The sequence below is a fragment of the Vicugna pacos genome, chromosome 9, assembly GCF_048564905.1.
Source record: "Vicugna pacos chromosome 9, VicPac4, whole genome shotgun sequence".
Taxonomy (NCBI): domain Eukaryota; kingdom Metazoa; phylum Chordata; class Mammalia; order Artiodactyla; family Camelidae; genus Vicugna; species Vicugna pacos.
The window spans coordinates 13,394,314-13,414,208 of NC_132995.1; the positions used below are offsets into that span (position 1 = coordinate 13,394,314).

Here is a 19,895-nt window from a genome sequence, read left to right on the forward strand (position 1 = left end):
CCTGGCAAAATGACTTCATTGATGGTAATGTGTACTTCCATCAAGAGACACATAATGCCTGCTTATCTCTTTGGGGGATGTTGTTATTTCATTAGGGATTGCTAAATATTCTCAACTTTTTAATTCTATCTTAATTCTTTAACTGTAATGCATCTGTAAAGTCAAAATTCCCTTCATCAACTGATTGCTTATCCTGAGGTACAGATTGTTCATGGAGGCAGGACAGATTCTTCCTCTTACCAGTTTTCAGAATGAGGAAAATAATGAACAATAGTGAAATTATGGTTTGTGAATTCTCCTCAGAGGAGGTTGTCATCAATATAATGTCATACCTGTGCTTCTGGAAAAAGATGGATGCAGTTAAGATCTTGCCTGTGAAGATTATGTAAAATGGCAAGGCTACTGAGGTTTCATGGGTTAGTATATTGTGTTCGATCTTGATAAGAGAAGTGTTTAGAATGGAGGTTTAGCAAACTTCCTGTGAAGAGGAATTGAGAGTTTTTAGCCATGACATCAATATTGGGTCAAGATAGCAGTTGTGAAATATTTTGTCACAGGTTCATACTTCATGCCACACACAAAAATTTATTCAACATGCACCATTGACTTAAATGTAAGAGTACAAGTAACTAGACGGGGGAAAATACATAAATTGGACTTCCTCAAAATTGAAAATGTTCGAGGTTCAAAGGACACTGCCAAGAAAGTAAAAATACAGCTGACAAAATGGGACCCAAAATTTGAAGGTCACATGTTCAAGAAGGGAATTGTATTTTAGAATATTCGAGGAATTATTACAACTCACCAATAAAAAGACAAATAACCAGATTTTTTAAATGAGCAAAGACTTTGAATACATATTTAACAAAAAGATATACAGATGGCCAGTAAGCACATAAAGCTGTTCAGCATCATTGGGGAAAATGGAAATCAAAATCAAAATGACACACCACTTCAAACCCACTAGGATGAATTTAATCCAGAAGATGACAAGGATGTGGAAAAAGTAGAACTTTGATATATCTATGGTGAAATTGTAAGACGATGCAGCTGCTTTGAAAAACAGTTTGGCAGTTCCTCAAAATGGTAAACATAGAGTTAACATACGACCCAGCAATTCCATTCCCAGGTATATATATCTAAGAGAAATGAAACATATTTCCACACAAAACAACGTACGTAAATGTTCTTAGTAGCATTATTCATAGTAACAATATGTGGAAACAATGCAAATGTCCATGAATTGATGAATGGGAAAAAGGTGGTATATCCATACAACAGAACATTATTTAGCAATGTAAAGGAATAAGTACTGACCCATGCTGCAACATATAGTGAGCCTTGAAACGTTATGCAGTATGAGAGAAACCCATCACAAAAGACCGCATATTGTATAATTCCATTTATATGAAGTGACTAGAAGCATATTTGTAGATACAGGAAGTAAATAGCAGTTGCTGGGATCTGGGTGAACAAGATTATGAAGTGATTGCTAATGGTTGTGGGGTTTTGGTTTTTGAGTAATGAGAATATTCTAAAATCAGGTGGCGGTAATGTTTGTACATCTCCGTGAATATAATAAAAGCCACTCAGTTGTACTGTTAAAAGGATAAATTTATGGAATGTGAGTTATATGTCAATGAAGCTGTTATGAAAAGAAACAGATAAAAGGAAGATTTTATAGCTGGTGGGGGCAGAGAGTGGTTAAATTCACAGACCTGTTTGCTGGTCAAGTAAGTGTTAATGTATATAAAGAATCTAGCACATAGTATGTGCTCTATGGAATTATTTGTTGTACAGACACTCTCAAGTCATCCTTAGCCTTACATTTAGAGGCAGAATGACATTACACAGGATAACAAGGGCATACTGTCTCCAGAGTTCCTGAATTCACCTGAGGCCGTGATTTGATGAAACAGGCTGTTTTCTGTTAAAGGTTGCTTTGGATTTGTTCCTTGGTTACTTGATGCATCTAGTGTGACTTCATGTGGCCTGGATGAAGCCTACACTATGGACTCTAAATGCCTTTTGCTCCTGGAATGTGAGAATGAGCCAGGGAGGCACCCTGAGGTATTTAGTGTGTTAGGCCTGGGGGGAAAAGGCAGGTCTTAGTTGTAAGAAGTGTTTGTTCCAGGATTTGGCTTCCAAGAGCTCTTCCAAGGGCCGCATCAATGTCCTTGAAGCTGGTATGACTTGAATACGTTTTGGATCAGGGTCCCCTCATCTGTAAAAGCTGAACCACTCAGGACAGGTCGGAGAAACCCTAACATCATAGGAATTGGGTACTGCTTTAGCATAAATTAATTCTGTATCAGTTTTTGGAGATTGGGGAAGGGATGTGATTGTCTAGATTTCTACAAATCTCAGTATATATATTGTGCCATGGAAGGGACCACGTGCCATGAAAAGAGAAGGAAATATTTATCTTACCTTAAGTCATTTAGAACCAGGCCTGCTCTCATGATTTCCTTTTTCTTTCCTGACTTTATATTATCAGGACTCTGCATTTCTACACAAGAAGAAGCCAGAGGAGGACTAATAAATTGCCATTCTAAACCATGCCCCATGTGAGTTGATATTTCTTCTTTCCTTCATCAAATAGCCATTGTTTTCTAGGATATGAATGTTCAATATTCCTTTCTCCAGACTTTCTGCCTCATTAAGCCTCATCCTTGTGGGCTTTCCTACTCACTCTCATTCTAGTGAATTTTAGTGAATGAGGATGAGCCACAAGCCTTCCTCAACTGTCCCTCTCTTCTCTAACCATATTTAAGGATCCATTCTGCACATCAGGAAATGTATTGAGGAAAGAGTAGAACCTCTCCTGTCAGAATGTAGTTTGATGAGATGGGACTGCATATGCAAAATTTGATCTTTTTCATTGATCTCTGTTTTCTAATTTGATGAGGTTAGAAACTTTATCTCAGAATGTGGTGAGATCTTTGGTTTGTGAGGCTTTTAAGATTGGAAATATGCCAACTAAAATCTGGGACAAGACAAGGCTGCCCACTATCACCACTCCTATTCAACACAGTCTTGGAAGTCCTAGCCATAGCAATCAGGCAAGAGAAAGAAATAAAAGGGATCCAAATCAGAAAAGAAGAGGTAAAAGTGTCACTATATGCAGATAACATGATACTATATATAGAAAATCCTAAAAGGTCCACACAAAAACTACTAGAAATAATCAAAGAATTCAGCAAGTTAGCAAGTTACAAGAGTAACTTTCAAAAATCAGTTGCATTTCTTTACACTAATGATGAATCATCAGAAAAAGAAAGTAAAGAAACAATCCCCTTTAAAATAGCACCCAAAGTAATAAAATACCTAGGAATAAATCTAACCAAGGAGGTGAAAGACTTATACACAGAAAGCTATAAAACACTGATTAAGGAAATTGAAGAAGACTTAAAAAAATGGAAAGATATCCCATGCTCCTGGATTGGAAGAATCAATATTGTTAAAATGGCCATACTGCCCAAGGCAATCTAAAGATTTAATGCAATCCCTATCAAATTACCCAGGACATATTTCACAGATCTAGAACAAATCATAATAAAATTTATATGGAACCATAAAAGACCTAGAATTGCCAAAGCATTACTGAAGAAAAAGAAAGAGGCTGGAGGAATAACTCTCCCAGACTTCAGACAATACTGTAGAGCTACAGTACTCAAAACAGCGTGGTATTAGTACAAAAACAGACATGGACCAGTGGAACAGAAGAGAGAGCCCAAAAATGAACCCACAAACTTCTAGTCAACTAAACTTAGACAAAGGAAGCAAGAATACATAATGGAATAAAGACAGTCTCTTCAGCAAATGGTGTTGGGAAAACTGGGCAGCAGCATGTAAATCAGTGAAGTTAGAACACTCCCTTACACCATACACAAAAATCAACTAAAAATGGATCAAAGACTTAAACATAAGACAAGATACAATAAACCTCCTAGAAGAAAAGATAGGCAAAACATTATCTGACATACATCTCAAAACTGTTCTCCTAGGGCAGTCTACCCAAGCAATAGAAATAAAAGCAAGAATAAACCAATGGGACCTAATGAAACTTAAAAGCTTCTGCATGGCAATGGAAACCATAAGTAAAACAAAATGACAACCTATGGAATGGGAGAAAATTTTTGCAAGTGAAACCAACAAAGGCTTGATCTCCAGAATATATAAGCAGCTCCTATGACTTAATAAGAAAAAAACAAACAATCTCATCCAAAAATGGGCAGAAGACCTAAACAAGCAATTCTCCAAGGAAGAAATTCAAATGATCAATAGGCACATGAAAAAATGCTCAATATCACTAATTAACAGAGAAATGCAGATCAAAACTACAATGAGGTATCACCTCACACCAGTCAGAATGGCCATCATTCAAAAGTCCACAAATGACAAATGCTGGAGAGGTTGTGGAGAAAAGGGAACCCTCTTATACTGCTGGTAGGAATGCAGTCTGGTGCAGCCACAGTGGAAAACAGTATGGAGATTCCTTAAAAGACTAGGAATAGACTTAACCATATGACCCAGTCATCCTGCTCCTGGGCATATATCCAGAAGGAACCCTACTTCAAAAAGACACCTGCACCCCAATGTTCATAGCAGCACTATTTACAATAGCCAAGACATGGAAACAGCCTAAATGTCCATCAACAGACGACTGGATAAAGAAGAGGTGGTATATTTATACAATGGAATACTATTCAGCCATAAAAACTGACAACATAATGCCATTTGCAGCAACATGTATGTCCCTGGAGAATACCATTCTAAGTGGAGTAAGCCAGAAAGAGAAAGAAAAATACCATATGAGATTGCTCTTATGTGGAATCTTAAAAAAAAAAAAGCACAAATACAAAACAGAAACAGACTCATAGACATAGAATACAAACTTGTGGTTGCCAAGGGGTAGGGGGTGGCAAGCGATAGACTGGGAGTTCAAAATTTGTAGATACTGACAGGCATATGTAGAATAGTTAAACAAGATTATACGGTATAGCACAGGGAAATATATACAAGATCTTGTGGTAGCTCACAGTGAAAAAAAAATGTGACAATGAATATATGTGTGTTCACGTATTACTGAAAAATTGCGCTCTACACTGGAATTTGACACAACATTGTAAAATGACTATAACTCAATAAAAAATGTTTAAAAAAAAGATGGGAAATGTGATCAAAGGCAGAACTGAGAACAGAGAGCTCATGTCATAGAATACCTTAGAGGTAAATACCAGTGACAAAGTCCATTTTGAGCAGTATGTTATGTGTACTACTCAGGGGCCACATCTGTGTTAGCGTAGCTCATCTTTCACTGGCTTTCTGTTGCTCAGAAGAAGCAAAAAATGTACAGTGAGCAATTGTGAATGGTAACATGATCAGCAAGAGGATTAGATGGTTGAGAATTTTAGAAACAGGGATGAAGGACGTAAGAGGAGTATAAACTAAATACCGTAAAATAAGAAAATGATTACAATCAAAATGGAATATTTTGTAGCTTATAAAATGATGTCTGTGAAAGGATTTGTCAGGACAAGGAAGAATATTATTGCTAACTTTTTCTGAGACGAGTTGGAAATAAATCCTTAAATTATATGTAACTCTTTTTTTCTAAGATAAACATTTTAAAAGACATTTGGAATGTGCCCACCAGGTTTGTTTTTTTTCTCTTTTCTCCCTCCTTTCCTCTTTCCATCCTCCCCTACTTCTTCCCTCCCTTCTTTTCTTTTTGTTGTTTTCAATTCTTCAAAGGGGAAAAGGGAGGAAGGAACTTGCAATTTATTTGAGGATTTGCATGTGTTATGTGCTTGCTCACAGTATTTCATTTAATCAGAGAACTCCACTTACCTGGCTTTTGTTTATTTCCATAGCTGTTCCCAAGAGGCTGTGTTAGAGTAGTAGGAATGTTTAGGAACTATTTAGGTGCTCTGCATTTATCTCACTTCCTTTCCATTACCTACCCACATTGCAAGCTTCCAGCCTCAACATATTTCCTCAGTGTTTTGGCACCTTCGTATACTCTTGTCCTTATTTCTTCTAAAAAACATTTATTTATTTTACCATTAATACTGGGTTTGTCATTTCAGAGGTTGGTGTTATTCAAGGATGTGGCCATAGACTTCTCTCGAGAAGAGTGGGAGTGCCTAGACTTGGAACAGAAAGATTTGTACAGAGACGTGATGTTGGAGAACTACAACAACTTGGTCTCACTGGGTAAGTCTATCTTCTCCCAGTAATTCAACTTCAGTCTTTGTGAAATGTGGGAAAGTTTTCAAGTGCCTAGATGAATTTCAGACCTCTAGTCCCAAATACATTTTTTGTGCCTTATAGACTTTAAAATGGACGGCTCCATTGGGCACCTTTATGTTCTCTATTCTTCAGATATCCATCCTCTGAATCTTTCTGTAACTGACTGACTCGATGGACAATGGACTCAATTTTAATTATGAACAAGCAAAGCATAACCATATCTATTTCCATTCTTATAAGCAGGAATTTCCATTTCTAAGCCAGACGTGCTTTCCTTACTGGAGCAAGGGAAAGAACCTTGGAAGGTTGTGCAGGATGAGACAAGAGGTCAGAGTCCTGGTAAGTAATACATGATCAGGCAAAGGGAGGCCGTTGTGGGTAAGAGTCAAATTGCTTAGAAAGTTGGTCACACCTTTGAGTTATTAACTTGGAAGTTCTCAAAGACCCAACTAAGGCCTTTTACTCCAAAGCCTGTGGAGTAAAAGCCTGAGCCCTGGAAGGCAAAACTATTTTAGCTCAGTCACCAAAGGAAACCCTTTCTTTGCTCCATTTACCACTTCCCTGATTTTTTTTCATTTTCACCTATATTTTCAAAAAAAAACTAGCTCTCCTTCTTTTCTGATGATAACCACTTTACCATTTTATATTTTTGATCCAGTGGAATCTGTATAAAAGTCTTTATCCAACAAATATTTTAAAAATACACTCTGTGTTCTAAGTATTGAAAATATAGCAGTGAACAAGAAAAATTCCTCATCCCCATGAATCTTTCATAACAGGAAAGAGAGTAACAAATAAAAATATATAAAGATTGGTGGGTGTTAATAAAGCAAAACAAGCATAAAGAATCATGAAATAATGGGGGCAAGTGTTCTTATAGAGAGGGTGGTTAAAGATGGCTCTCTAAGGTGCTCACATTTGAGAGGGGACGTGAATAAAATGCTGGAGTAAGCCATACAAAATCTAGCAGAAGAGCAGGTTAAGGCAGAGGGACTAGCAATTCCAAAGGAACTGAGGTAGCAATAAGTTTGATGCTTATAAACTTTATCAGCGGATATTTAAGTGTGGCTAGGGTCAGTGAGGGAGAACAGAAATAGAAGGAAGTAATATATCAGTATAAATTCATCAGTTTTAACAAAAGTACTGTACCAGTGCAAGATATTAAGAATTAACAATAAAGGAAGCTGGGGTAGGGATGAGGAAAGAGGGCATGTAGAACTCTATGGACTTGGTTCAGTTTTTCTGTAAACCTAAAACTACTCTAAGAAATAAAGTCTCCATTAAAAAGCAAAAGATAAACTATAGCAAATGTTGATACCAATACTTCCAATTCAGATTCTGAACTACAGGTTTTTCATTTAACCCCTTTTAAGATCTCACAGCCACATCCATTTTCTCCCATGCCAGGAATCTCAGGTATCATGGACACTAAGAATGATGCATTTGGAATATCACATAATTTCTTATTTTATCCTGTGTGTACACAGAAACCTCTAAGATCACATTATCACTAACAATATGATTACTCAAAACAGTATGAGATCATTGTTTTGTCAGTTTTTCATTCCCCCTGTAGGGTATATCTCACAGTCAAATTATGCTTGAAAGTGGTTTGACGTAATTTCCTTATATGGTTATGCCACCAGTTGTAAATACTGGTTCTTTTTTTAAATTAATTTTAAGCTATGCTTTCTTGTAATTTAGTTTTATTTTATAATTATATATTTATATACGAGCAAAGTCAAATCTACAAAACAGATTCAAAGAAATATTATTTCTATCCCTGGCTCCTCCATATGTTCCTTCCCCACCCTGTAACTATGAGATTTATTCCTTCCCTTTTTTTAAATAAAAGCAAATGTGTATTATATATTTATACTTTCTCTACCTCTTCTCCTTCCTAAGATAAAAAGAGCATAACTATACATACTTTTGTTGACATTTCTTTTATAGTTAACAATGTATTTTAAATAACACTCCATATTAATATAAAGAGATACTCCTTTTTAACTGCTACATAGTACTCCATGATGTGGCTATGCCATGAATTAACCTCAACCAGCCACCTATCAATGGCCAGTTGAGTTATTTTTAATCTTTTTCTGTAATAAATTATGCTTCAATGAAAACTTTGTGCATCAGAATTTTTGAAATTTTGCTAGTGCAATTTTGGGCTAGGTTTCACATAAGTGGAGTTGTTATATGCGTATGTATAAAAGTGTGCTAGATATCACCACATTCCCTTTCATGGCATTTGTATCATTCATATTCTTACTAGCAATGTATAAGAGTACCAACTTACAGCTTTACTACCAGAATTTGCTGTTACATTTGACAATTTGGTATTCTAAGAGGTGAGAAATAACATCTCAGTACAGTTTTCTTATAAAAAAAAACTACTGAAATATAATACACATATCATACAACTCATTCATTTACAGTAGACAGTTTGATGGCTTTTAATATATTCATGGTCTTATACACCCATCACTACAGTCAATTTTAGAACATTGTCATCACCCCAACAAGAAACCCACCATCAAGTAATAATCATTTCCCATGTTCCTCTAACCCCCAGCCCTACACAGCTGCTAATCTTTCTGTGTCTATGTATTGCTCATTCTGGACATTTCATATAAATAGAATTATACAGTATGTGGTCTTTTGTGATTGGCTTCATTCTAGCGTGTTTTCAAAGTTTATTCATGCTGTAGCATATATTAGTGTATCTTTTATTTTTATGCCAAATAATATCCCATTATGTGGATATACCACATTTTGTTTATCTAGTTAATGAACATTTGAGTTGTTTCCACTTTTGGTTAATATAAATAATGCTGTTATGACCATTGTATACAAGTTTATAAATGGACATATGTTTTCAATTCTTTTAGGTATGTATCTAATGAGTGAGATTTCTGGGTTATGTGGTAACTCTGTTGGACTCTTGGGTATACTCTCTTGGGTCTACAACTTGGAGTGAAATTGCTAGGTAATATGGCAACTCTATGTTAACTTTTTGAGAAACTGCAAAACTGTTTTCTGAAGCAGCTGTTCCATTTTACATTCCCATCAGCAATATATGAGGGTTCCAATTTCTCCTTATCCTCACCTCTGTGTAGTTTTAATTTGCATTTGTCTTATGAGCAAAGTTGAGTTTATTTTCATATGGTTAAAAACCATTTACACTACTTTTCTATCAACTATCCATTTCTTTTGTCCATTTTTATAGTGTTATTAGTCTTTTTTTTTCTAGACCGTTTTTAGAAATTATTTACAAATTAGGGATATTGCACTTTTGTGATATAAGTTGCAAATTTTTTCTCCTAGTCTGTCATTTTACTTTGCTCAATGTGTTTTTGACATGCTAACTTTTCTTTACCGTAATGTGGTCATTTTTATCAGTTACGATGAGAAAAGTTTTCCCCATTCCTAGGTTATAGAAGTCACCTGTTTTTTTATTCTAGTTATTTGTACGTTTTCATTTCTATAAGTAAGGACATCTGATCCATTTGGAATTTATCCTGCTGTATGGTCTAAGGAATTAATGCAATTTTATCTTTTTTCTGTATATTTATCCTTATGTTTATCACTTTCATTTATTAAAAAGAGTCCATCTTTTCCCTGTTGATTTTAGCTACTACCTTTATTGTATGCTAAATTTGTGCTTAAAATTGTCTACTTTTGGATTTTTTTTTTCTGTTCCATTGGTTCCATTGACATCTTATGAGAGTGTTACTCAGTTTGAGTCCACCATTTCTACCTTAGAAGTTTCATTTTTCCAGGAATATGAAAATAACATTTGTTTACTTTCTTGTTTTCTTGTAGACTGGGAGTCCAGGTGTGAAACCAAGAAGCTATCTTCAAAAAGAGAAATTTATGAACTAGAAGCATCTCAGTGGGAGATAATAGAACAGTTTACAGGCCATAAGTGTGACTGCAAAAGTTTTCAAGATGATAGGGAATGCAGAGACCAGTTTGAAAGCCAATCAGGAAATAAAGAGGGACTTTTTGGGCAACTAGCAGTCTATGAAGAAATGCCTAATTTTAGTCAGACCACATCCCTTTCATTACAACAGAGAATTCATTCTACTGGGAAATGGTATGAATGTAAAGCATGCAGAAAATATTTTGTCCAAGGCTTTCAACAGGCTGAACATCAGAAGACTCATTCTGGTGAAAAATTCTTTGAGTGTAAAGAATGTGGAAAGGCCTTTGTTCAGGGCTCACAGCTCACTTACCATCCGAGAGTTCATGTTGCTAAGAAATCCTATGAATGTAAGGAATGTGGAAAAGCCTTTATTTGTGCCTCGCAACTTACTTATCATGAGAGAATTCATACCGGAGAGAAACCTTATGAATGTAGAGAATGTGGGAAGGCCTTCATTCGTAGCTCTCATCTTACTCAGCATCAAAGAATTCATACTGGTGAAAGACCCTATGAATGTGAGGAGTGTGGGAAGGCCTTTTTTCGTGGCTCACAACTAACTTACCATCAGAGAGTTCATACTGCAGAGAAACCCTATCAATGTAAGGAATGTGGAAAGGCCTTTATTCGTGGCTCTCAACTTACTGAACATCAGAGAATTCATACTGGTGAGAAACCCTATCAGTGTAAGAAATGTGGGAAGGCATTTAGTTATGGTTCACAGCTTACTCTACATCATAGACTTCATACTGGTGAAAAACCCTATAAATGTAAAGATTGTGACATGTCCTTTATTCGTGGCTCACAACTTACTGAACATCAGAGGATCCATATAGGTAAGAAACCACATGAATGTAAGCAATGTGGAAAGGACTTTAACTATGGTTCACAGCTTATTCGACATCAGAGGATCCATACTGGTGAGAAACCCTATGAATGTCAGGAATGTAGGAAATCATTTATTCGTGGCTCACAACTTACTGAACATCAAAAAATTCACACTGGTGAAAAACCCTTTGAATGTAAGGAATGTGGGAAAGCCTTTATTCGTGGCTCACATCTTACTCAGCATCAGAGAATTCATACTGGTGAAAAACCCTATGAATGTAAAGAGTGTGGGAAGGCATTTATATATGGTTCACAGCTGTCTCAACATCAAAGAATTCATACAGGTGAGAATCCCTATGAATGTAAGCAGTGTGGGATGATCTTTATTTGTGCCTCACAACTTAATCTACATCGTATTTTTCACACTGGTAGGAAACCATATGAATGTAAGGAATGTGGTAAAACTTTTATTCGTGGCTCACAGCTAACTTATCATCAGAGAGTTCATACTGGTGAGAAGCCTTATGAGTGTAATGAATGTGGGAAGGCCTTTATTCGTGGTTCACATCTTACTCAGCATCAGAGAATTCATACTGGTGAGAAACCATACAAATGTAATGAATGTGAGAAGGCCTTTAATCGTGGATCACAACTTACTCAACATCAGAGAATTCATTCTGGTGAAAAGCCTTATAAATGTAATGAATGTGGTAAGGACTTTAGACGTCATTCACACCTTACTCAACATCAGAAGCTTCATAATGGAGAAAAACTGAATGAAAAAATTAATTTATAGATCCTTTACCTATTTGCCCTTGAATTCAGCTTTGGAATATCAGAAAATTCAGATTATGAATGTGGGGATCCTTTTTAACTTTCACTGATGAGTAACTCACCTTCAGAGAATTCACAGTAAAGAAAGGCTAGGTTAATATAAATACCAAATTGCTTTCCATCATATTTCTTGTTTTAATTGAAGTATAGTTGATTTACAATGTTGTGTTAATTTCTGGTGTACAGCATAGTGATTCATATATATATATGTGTGTATATATATATACACATACATACACACACACACACACATACATACATACATATACCTTTTCATATTCTCCATCATACTTCAATCCTTGTTAGACATTAGTGAATTCATATGAGAGCTCAACCCTAAAATGTAGGGTTCTCTTGTTGAGCATTGTTCTCTTGTTCAGCATCATCTGAGCTCTACTGTTTACTACATGGATGTTCCTTTGGGAAGTTTACTTAACCCCTGTTTTAGTTTCATAAAACAATGTCATATGTTTCATAGTGTTCTGCAATTTGAAGAAGTAAATACATATAAAGCCTTAAAGCATTGTGTACTACATAGTTTATGCTTAATAAAAGTTATTATTGTAAACATTAATTTTATTTAGCATCTTAATTGTTTACAATTCAAATAAGAAGGAAACTTTACAAATACAGTACCTAAGGTAAATCTTTCATCACTTCTACTAAGCATCAGATAAATCATTTTGGAACAAAATATTTTAATATAATTTATGCAAGGTTATACCTTGTTCTGAATCAAAATTCTTACTGAAAGGAAACCCTAAGGAAAAAAATAAGTGTTTCGCCATTACAAATAAAGGTGCTTGTGAACATTTTTGTGTAAGTTTTTAGTGAACGTAAGTTTCAATTTCTTTGGTACAAATGTTTGAGAGAGTAGTTTCTGGATTATATAGTAAATGAATGTTTCTCTTGTAAGAAATGGACAAATCATTTTCCAAAGTGGCTTTTCCGTTTTACACTCCCACCAGGAACATGAGTGACCCAGTTTCTCTGCATCTGTATCAGCGTTTGGTTTTGTCACCACTTTTTATCATAGCCATTCTTATAGGTGTATAGTCAAATCTCTGTGGTTTTAATTACCATTTCCCTAGTGGCTACTGATGAACACTTTTTCATGTGCTTATTTGCCGTCTCTATATCCGATGTGGTGAAATGACTGTGCCTTTTACTCCTTCATTTTTTAGTTGTGTTTTTTTTTTTTAACTGTTGGATTTTGAGAGACTGCTTTCTTTATTCTAGATGATCCTATTCCTTTGTTGGATATGTGGTTTGCAGTTTTTTTCCCAGTGCGTAGCTTAGCTTTTCATCCTTTTAGCAGAGTCTTTTGAAGAGCTAAAGTTTATAATTTTGATAAAGTCTAGCTTATTAATGTTTCCTTTTATGGATCTTGCTTTTGGTATCAAATCTAAGGACTCCTTGTTTACCTCCAGATTCCAAAGATCCTCTCCTGTGTTTTTGCCTAAAGTTTTCATGGTTGTATGTTTTACATTTAAGTCTGATCCATTTTGAGTTAATTTTTGCATATGTGATAAGCTTTAGCTTCATGTTACTGTTTGTTTTGGTTTATGGGTCCAGTTGCTCCAGTACCATTTCTTGAAAAGGCTATCTTCCTCCATTGAATTGCTTTTGTGCCTTTATCAAAAGTCCACCGGACATATTTGTATGTCTCTTTCTGGGTTTTCTGTTCTCTTCCATTGACCTATGTGTCTATCCCTCCACCAGTTCTACCCTGTCTTGGTTACTGTTTTAATAGAATTTCAATTTGGGGATAATTGACATCTTTACTATCTAAGTCTTCCAATCCATGAATTTGATTATACATCCATTTTTAGGTCTTTATGGTGAGTTTAACTGTGTTCCACAAAATGTTTAAGTCCTAACTCTCAATACCTGTGAAGGTGGCCTTATTTGGAAACAGAGACTTTGCAAATGTAATAAAGTTGAGGTCATATTGGATTAGAGCAGGCATTACTCTAATGACTGGTATCCTTATAAGAAGAGGCAAATATGGATGCAGACACATCTTCCCTATGTGTCAGAGGCAAGGTTGACAGAGGCAAGGTTGACGTGATGCATCTGCAAGCCAAGGAACACCAAGGGTTACCAGCAGCCACTAGAAACTGGGAGGGGCAAGAAAGGATCATCCCCTAGAGCCTTTAGAGAAAGCATGTGCCTGCCAATACCTTGATTTTAGACTTCTAGCCCCCAGGACTTGAGAAAATAGAGTTTAGTTGTTTTAAACCAAGTTTGGGATAGTTTGTTATGGCAGCCCTAGGAAACTAATGCAGTCTTCTTTGATTTCTTTTATTAGAATTGTAATTTTTGGCATACAGATCTCATACATGATTTCTAAGTGTATAACTTAATTTTCTTTGGAAAAGTTGTAAGTGGTATTTTGTTTTTGTTTTTACATAATCAGTAGTATACACAAATTATATATGTACATATACATATATATAAAGCAGTATATAAATTATATAATTAATGAGTTCTACAACAAAGTCATAGATTGTAATATCAATATAATTTGTATACTGATTCTGAATAACTTGTGTGTTGATCTTGTAATCTATGACCTTGTTGCAGAACTTACTAATTAGTTCTGGAAGATATTTTTTTAGTAAATTCCTTGGGATTTCCTACCTAGACGATCATGTCAGCTGTAAACAGGGACAGTATTGTTTCTTCTTTTCTAGTGTCTGTGTCTTTTCTTTTGCTTGCTTTATTAAGATGACTAGTGTTATGTTGACTAACTGTAGTGAGAGCATCCTTGCCTTGTTTCTAATCTTAGGAGGGAAACATTCGATCTTTCACTATTAAGTATGATGCCAGCTAAAGGTTTTGTGTAGATGCTTGTTTTTAAATTGAAGGAGTTCTCTATTCCTAACTTCCTGAAAGATTTTTTTAAAAAATCTTGAATAGATGTTGGATTTTATCAAATGCTTTTTCTGCAGCAATTGAAATTTTTCTGAGGCAGTTGATCATAGGATTTTTCTTCTTCAACCTGTTGATATGGTGGTTTACATTGATTTTTTTTATGTCAAATCTGTCTTGTATACTTGTCATAAATCTCACTTACTTAGATTGTATAATTTCCTTGTTGGATTTGATTTGCTAACATTTTGAGGATTTTTATGTCAAAAATTACGAGAGACGTTCTTTTTTTCCTAGTCTGTCTCATTTTGGGATCAGTGTAATATTGGCCTCATAAAATGAGTTGGACAGCATTCCTTCTGTTTTTTGGAAGAAGTTTTATAAAATTTGTGTTCATTCTTCTAGTGTTTGTGAAATGTTGCCAGTGGAGCCATTTGGGCCTGAGGATTTCTTTTTGGGGAGCTTTACAATATAAATTCAGTTTTTTTAATAGTTATTTGCAATTTGGGATATCTATTTTGTCTTATGTGAGATTTGGTACTTTGTGTTTTTTGAGAAATTTAGACCAGTTAGTAGTAAACTTGAAATTTTTCAACTCTTGCCCTAATAAAAATTTTGAAGTTCGTTCTTTGAGGCTAGTAGCATAGCCCTAACATCAAAATCAAACAGGAGCAGATAATAATAGATAATAGCTTTAAATGATAATAAATATAAATAAGAAAAATGTAAATAATATCTAACAGACAAAAGGATACAAAGGAATACCACTTAACCAGAATGTCTACGACTTAATCTTTTCTAGATTAATTACAATTTCAGAGCTTAGAAATAGTATTTCCAAGAGATAACTATGACCCAAAAAAATGACTCGATGCAGCCTCAAGTCATTTTCATTCTCTTAGTGAATGGTTTTGGTATATGATGTTTTTTCAGACTTCTTTGAGGGTGACCCAAATGAAGAAATACATTTTACACCACTCCAATTTGTACACAATTTAAATTAAAATTTCATGCAATACTATTACTTGGAGAAGTCCATTGAAAACATACTTTGGCTGAATGCTTAATAGCCATGTCTAAAAATTAATATTTGGCTTAAGACAAATGTACTGAAATAAAAACAACTTCTGGTATACAAAAATAAATCTGAAAAAAAATTTTTCTTTTATGGAAAATGTTAAATGATTTCAGAGATTTTTTTCCATCATGAAATTTTAACCTTTTTTTCTCAAGGTAGGAACTATTTTTCTTTTCTTTTTTTTTTTTTTCTGAGGTATAACTGACAAAACATTTTAGTTTCAGGTGTACAACATGATATTCAGTATTTATGTATATTTTTAAATGATCACCACAATAAGTCTATTTAACATCTCTCACCATACATAGTTACAGTATATTTTTCCTTTTGATGAAAACTTTTAAGATTTACTTGGCAATTTTGAAATATGCAAATACAGTATTATTAACTATAGTTGCTATGCTGTGTACTACATTCCCATGACTTATTACTTTATAATTTATATATATATAATTTATAATAGAGTTTTGTACCTTTTGACACCCTTCACCCATTTCACTCACCCCTGCTTCTACCTCTGGCAACCTCCCATCTAATCTTTGTTATCTATCTTCTTTGTTATCTGTGAGTTTGGTGAGTTTTTTGTTTTTGTTTTTTTTTTTTTAGATTCCATGTATAACTGAGAGCATATGGTACTTGTCCCTGACTTATTTCACTTAGTATTGTGAAGAATTATATATGATTTTTAGTTTTTCAAACTATCAGTGCTAGTATCCCAACAGTTCTATAAAAATTGGAATTATTTAATCTGTTAGTCTTTTTGTTATTTGAATTATAAATTAATTGGCTCCAAAAAGATACGAAGTTTTTAAAGTTACCTAGCCAAGACACACTCCCGTAATATTTTTATTAGCTATTATCAGTATTATTGTTTAACAGATTTTAAATTATCAATGTATATAATTTAAATACACTGTGATTTGCCAGTTAGTACAAAGTTTAGTTACTGCACACCAAAAATTAGAGACTCATAATTCATACATGTTTTGCAAGATTGCTTTGGTGTCACTACCTCCCTCCATTGAGAAAAAGCCTTTATTCTCAGGTTTTGTAATTCATTATATCATGAATAAACCTATCATTACTGGGTGGATTGCATAATTGCCACATATGCAAAATGTTTTTACAATAATGTAAGAGTGATTTACCATGTGCTATCTTAAAATTGTTTGCTTTTAATTGCTTGATGTGGGGAAATATCTGTGTGTTAATAATTGAATTTCAGCAATAATATAGTAACCTGAAATTTCCCATGGTATATTTCATGTAATGTTAGAACTCAGATGGTATTGGAAAAAAAGATTCTGTGGCCAAATAAGCCCGTAAATCACTGCATATTTCACATCAATTCTTGGATCAATAAGTTCATTTTATTTCATCAGGGCTGTAATAAATATTGTAGTAAAGCCATTTTTTTTTTACTTTAACCTATCATGTGTCAAACTATTTGACCCAGGATCCCTTCATATAATGCCTTAATGTCTTTTGCATGTGAACTATTTTTGTAAATGCTGCTGTAGCTCAAAGGGATAATCCCGGGGGTGGAAATTCTGAACATTATAGCTGGTGGCCAACTAAGTTTAGGGGAGAACAAGGTGCTGTCTCTGTACATCAATCACATTTTTTTTCTATGTTGGGGACCTTTGTTGTCCTAAAGAAAGAAAATCTTTTAACCATCTTCTTTCACAGTCCTTCTCGTGTCATCTTAATTCAACATGAGAATTTTTTTTTAAGCCAAGTTCCTGGAATTTTAAGAGCATGATAACACAATAGACAGCTTTATCACTGGTATGTTTAGTCCAGAAATTAAGTTTTCAAAATTGGAGATTCTCTTCTAAGGTAAAATGTACAAGAAACAGAAGAATAAAGATGGTCAAATGGGCCATTATTGCATTACTTTGTTCTCTACTTCTAACAGTTTATTTTCATAAGAAATATTGGAAATTAAACTTATTTTTATTATACATTTTTTGCATATTTGAATTGCCCTTCTGAAATCACATAATGCATCCCCTCTCCACAAGAAATTATAGTAAATACACAAAAAGGGGAAAAAAATCACCTGACATTCTAAACTAACATTTAAAAGCAGTCGATACCTTTCCATAGGTTTCTTTATGCTTAAATATACACTTTTGTAGGTGGTTGTTTATGGGTATTTATATATTTAAACAAGATCAGTGTGTGGACATCAGTCTGCCACTTTTCCTGTGTAATACATCATGGACATCTTTCCAGGTGCATATAGATCAAACTTACTCATTTTCATACTGGTAGCTGCAGATACTACATGTGTAGAAGTATCACACATTCAAATTGTGCCTCTATTGGGGAACATTCATGCTGTTTCCAGTTCTTTGCTATTTCAAACAATTGTCATTAAACATCTTTATACACAAATACTTGCGTGTGTGTGTGTGTTTATTTCCGTAAGATAGATTCTTTTACATCAGATTTGTGAATCAAAGAGTATGTATTTTTATTGTAATAGCTAATTACTGATTATTTTCCAGATACAGTACATTGTCTTGTTAGCAGTGTGTTGAGTTGCACATTTCTCCACAGTCTAAATAGCGCTTGGTGCTCTTTGTCAGCCTTTCTGATGAAAAATTATGTCATTGCTTTAATTTGAAGTCTTTTAAATATTAGATAGATTGTTTTCATTTGCTTAATGGCCATCTAAATTTTCTGTAAATTGCCTATTGATAAATTTTGCCCTATTTCTTTTGTATTATTTTTCTCTTTCACTAATCTGTGGAAGTTTTTGTGTGTTTATGGTTACAATCTTATCATATGGGTTACAAAAATAATTTCTCACCATCTTTTGTACTTGTAATACATCCTTTGTTATAGATTTCATTTTTATAGGTCAGATATGCCTAGATAGAATGTTTCTTTCACTCTAAGATTATTCATGTTTTCCTAAATATTCTAATATTTCTGTATTTTGAAGTTTTTATTAGCTAAAAACTTTATTAGCTATTTTATTGGCTATTTCCTCCCAGTTTTTTATTCTGAAGTTTTCTAAAACCACAGAAAAGTTAAAAAAATAAACAGTAAAATGAACACCCATCACATCCTAGACTTACAAGTGGTTAACATCCTGCCACATTTTTTCCTTTATTAACACTATATTTTGCTCCTACTTTAACATGCATCATCTAAAAACTAGCAGATTGTCTTAACATCAAGACTATGCATGTTAGAAAATTAAAAATAAGTACATAATTTCCAGAATTATCTCAAAACTGGTTTATAAAATGTTTTTCCAATCTGATCTGATCAAGGTTTTCATCTTTTCATCTTTTTTGAGAATAGTCACCGCCACCTTTTTATCTTTTTTGACACTAACATTTTAGAATCTTAGGTTTAGCAGAATATCTCATTTTCAGGATTTTTCTGTTTCCTCATGATTAAATGTAGGAGAAACAGTTTTGGCAAGAAAACCACATGGCGATGTGTATTGGTTATTTCAGCAGGAGATGCGCTGTACATAAATAGAAAGCATTAAATGTGTCATTATGTAAATAAATACAGTAACTTGTCCTAGTGTTGGTGTTGCTGTTTGATTGCTAAGGTGGTGACTACCAGATCTTTCTATTATAAATACAATAATTTTCAACATTCTAATAAGTAATTTGTGGGATGGGTAAGCTTTTTTTGAACAGTTCAAAAAATACAACAAAACAATCATGTACCATGTAAAATTAATACATTAAAATTATATAATGTTTGCTTCGTATTTTTATAGTAAAGATGTAAAACGTTAATGTCAAGGACCCACTGTTTCTCAAACTTTTAACCCTCCTATCCCTTAGGCAACCACTGTCACAGATTAAGTGTGTATAATTCCAGTTCATATACAGGCATCTTATCGTAAATGTGTTGCAAGGCTAATTTTTTTCAGAATTTTAATATTTGTCTTTTTATTAAGAAAAGAAGTTTCTCTCTTTTTTCTTCTCTCTCCACCCTTATTTATTCTTTTATAAGTTTCTTTTATTCTTATTTTTCATTGAAGTTGTAGTCGATTTACATTGTTAGTTTCAGGTGTACAGCAATGTGATTCAGTTATATATATATATACACATATATATATTT

At 34.1% G+C, this 19,895-nt stretch overlaps 1 protein-coding gene across 1 annotated transcript in view; it reads left to right on the top strand.

The window, feature by feature from the left end:
• Positions 1-19,895, top strand: part of LOC102538800 (uncharacterized) — a 55,579-nt gene that overhangs the window by 2,642 nt on the left and 33,042 nt on the right. The window contains exons 3-6 of the mRNA XM_072966408.1: positions 2,498-2,567; positions 6,093-6,219; positions 6,499-6,594; positions 10,084-11,802. Of these exons, the coding sequence (XP_072822509.1) occupies positions 2,559-2,567; positions 6,093-6,219; positions 6,499-6,594; positions 10,084-11,802 (1,951 nt within the window). The 5' untranslated portion in view covers positions 2,498-2,558. The remainder of the gene's footprint in view (positions 1-2,497; positions 2,568-6,092; positions 6,220-6,498; positions 6,595-10,083; positions 11,803-19,895) is intronic.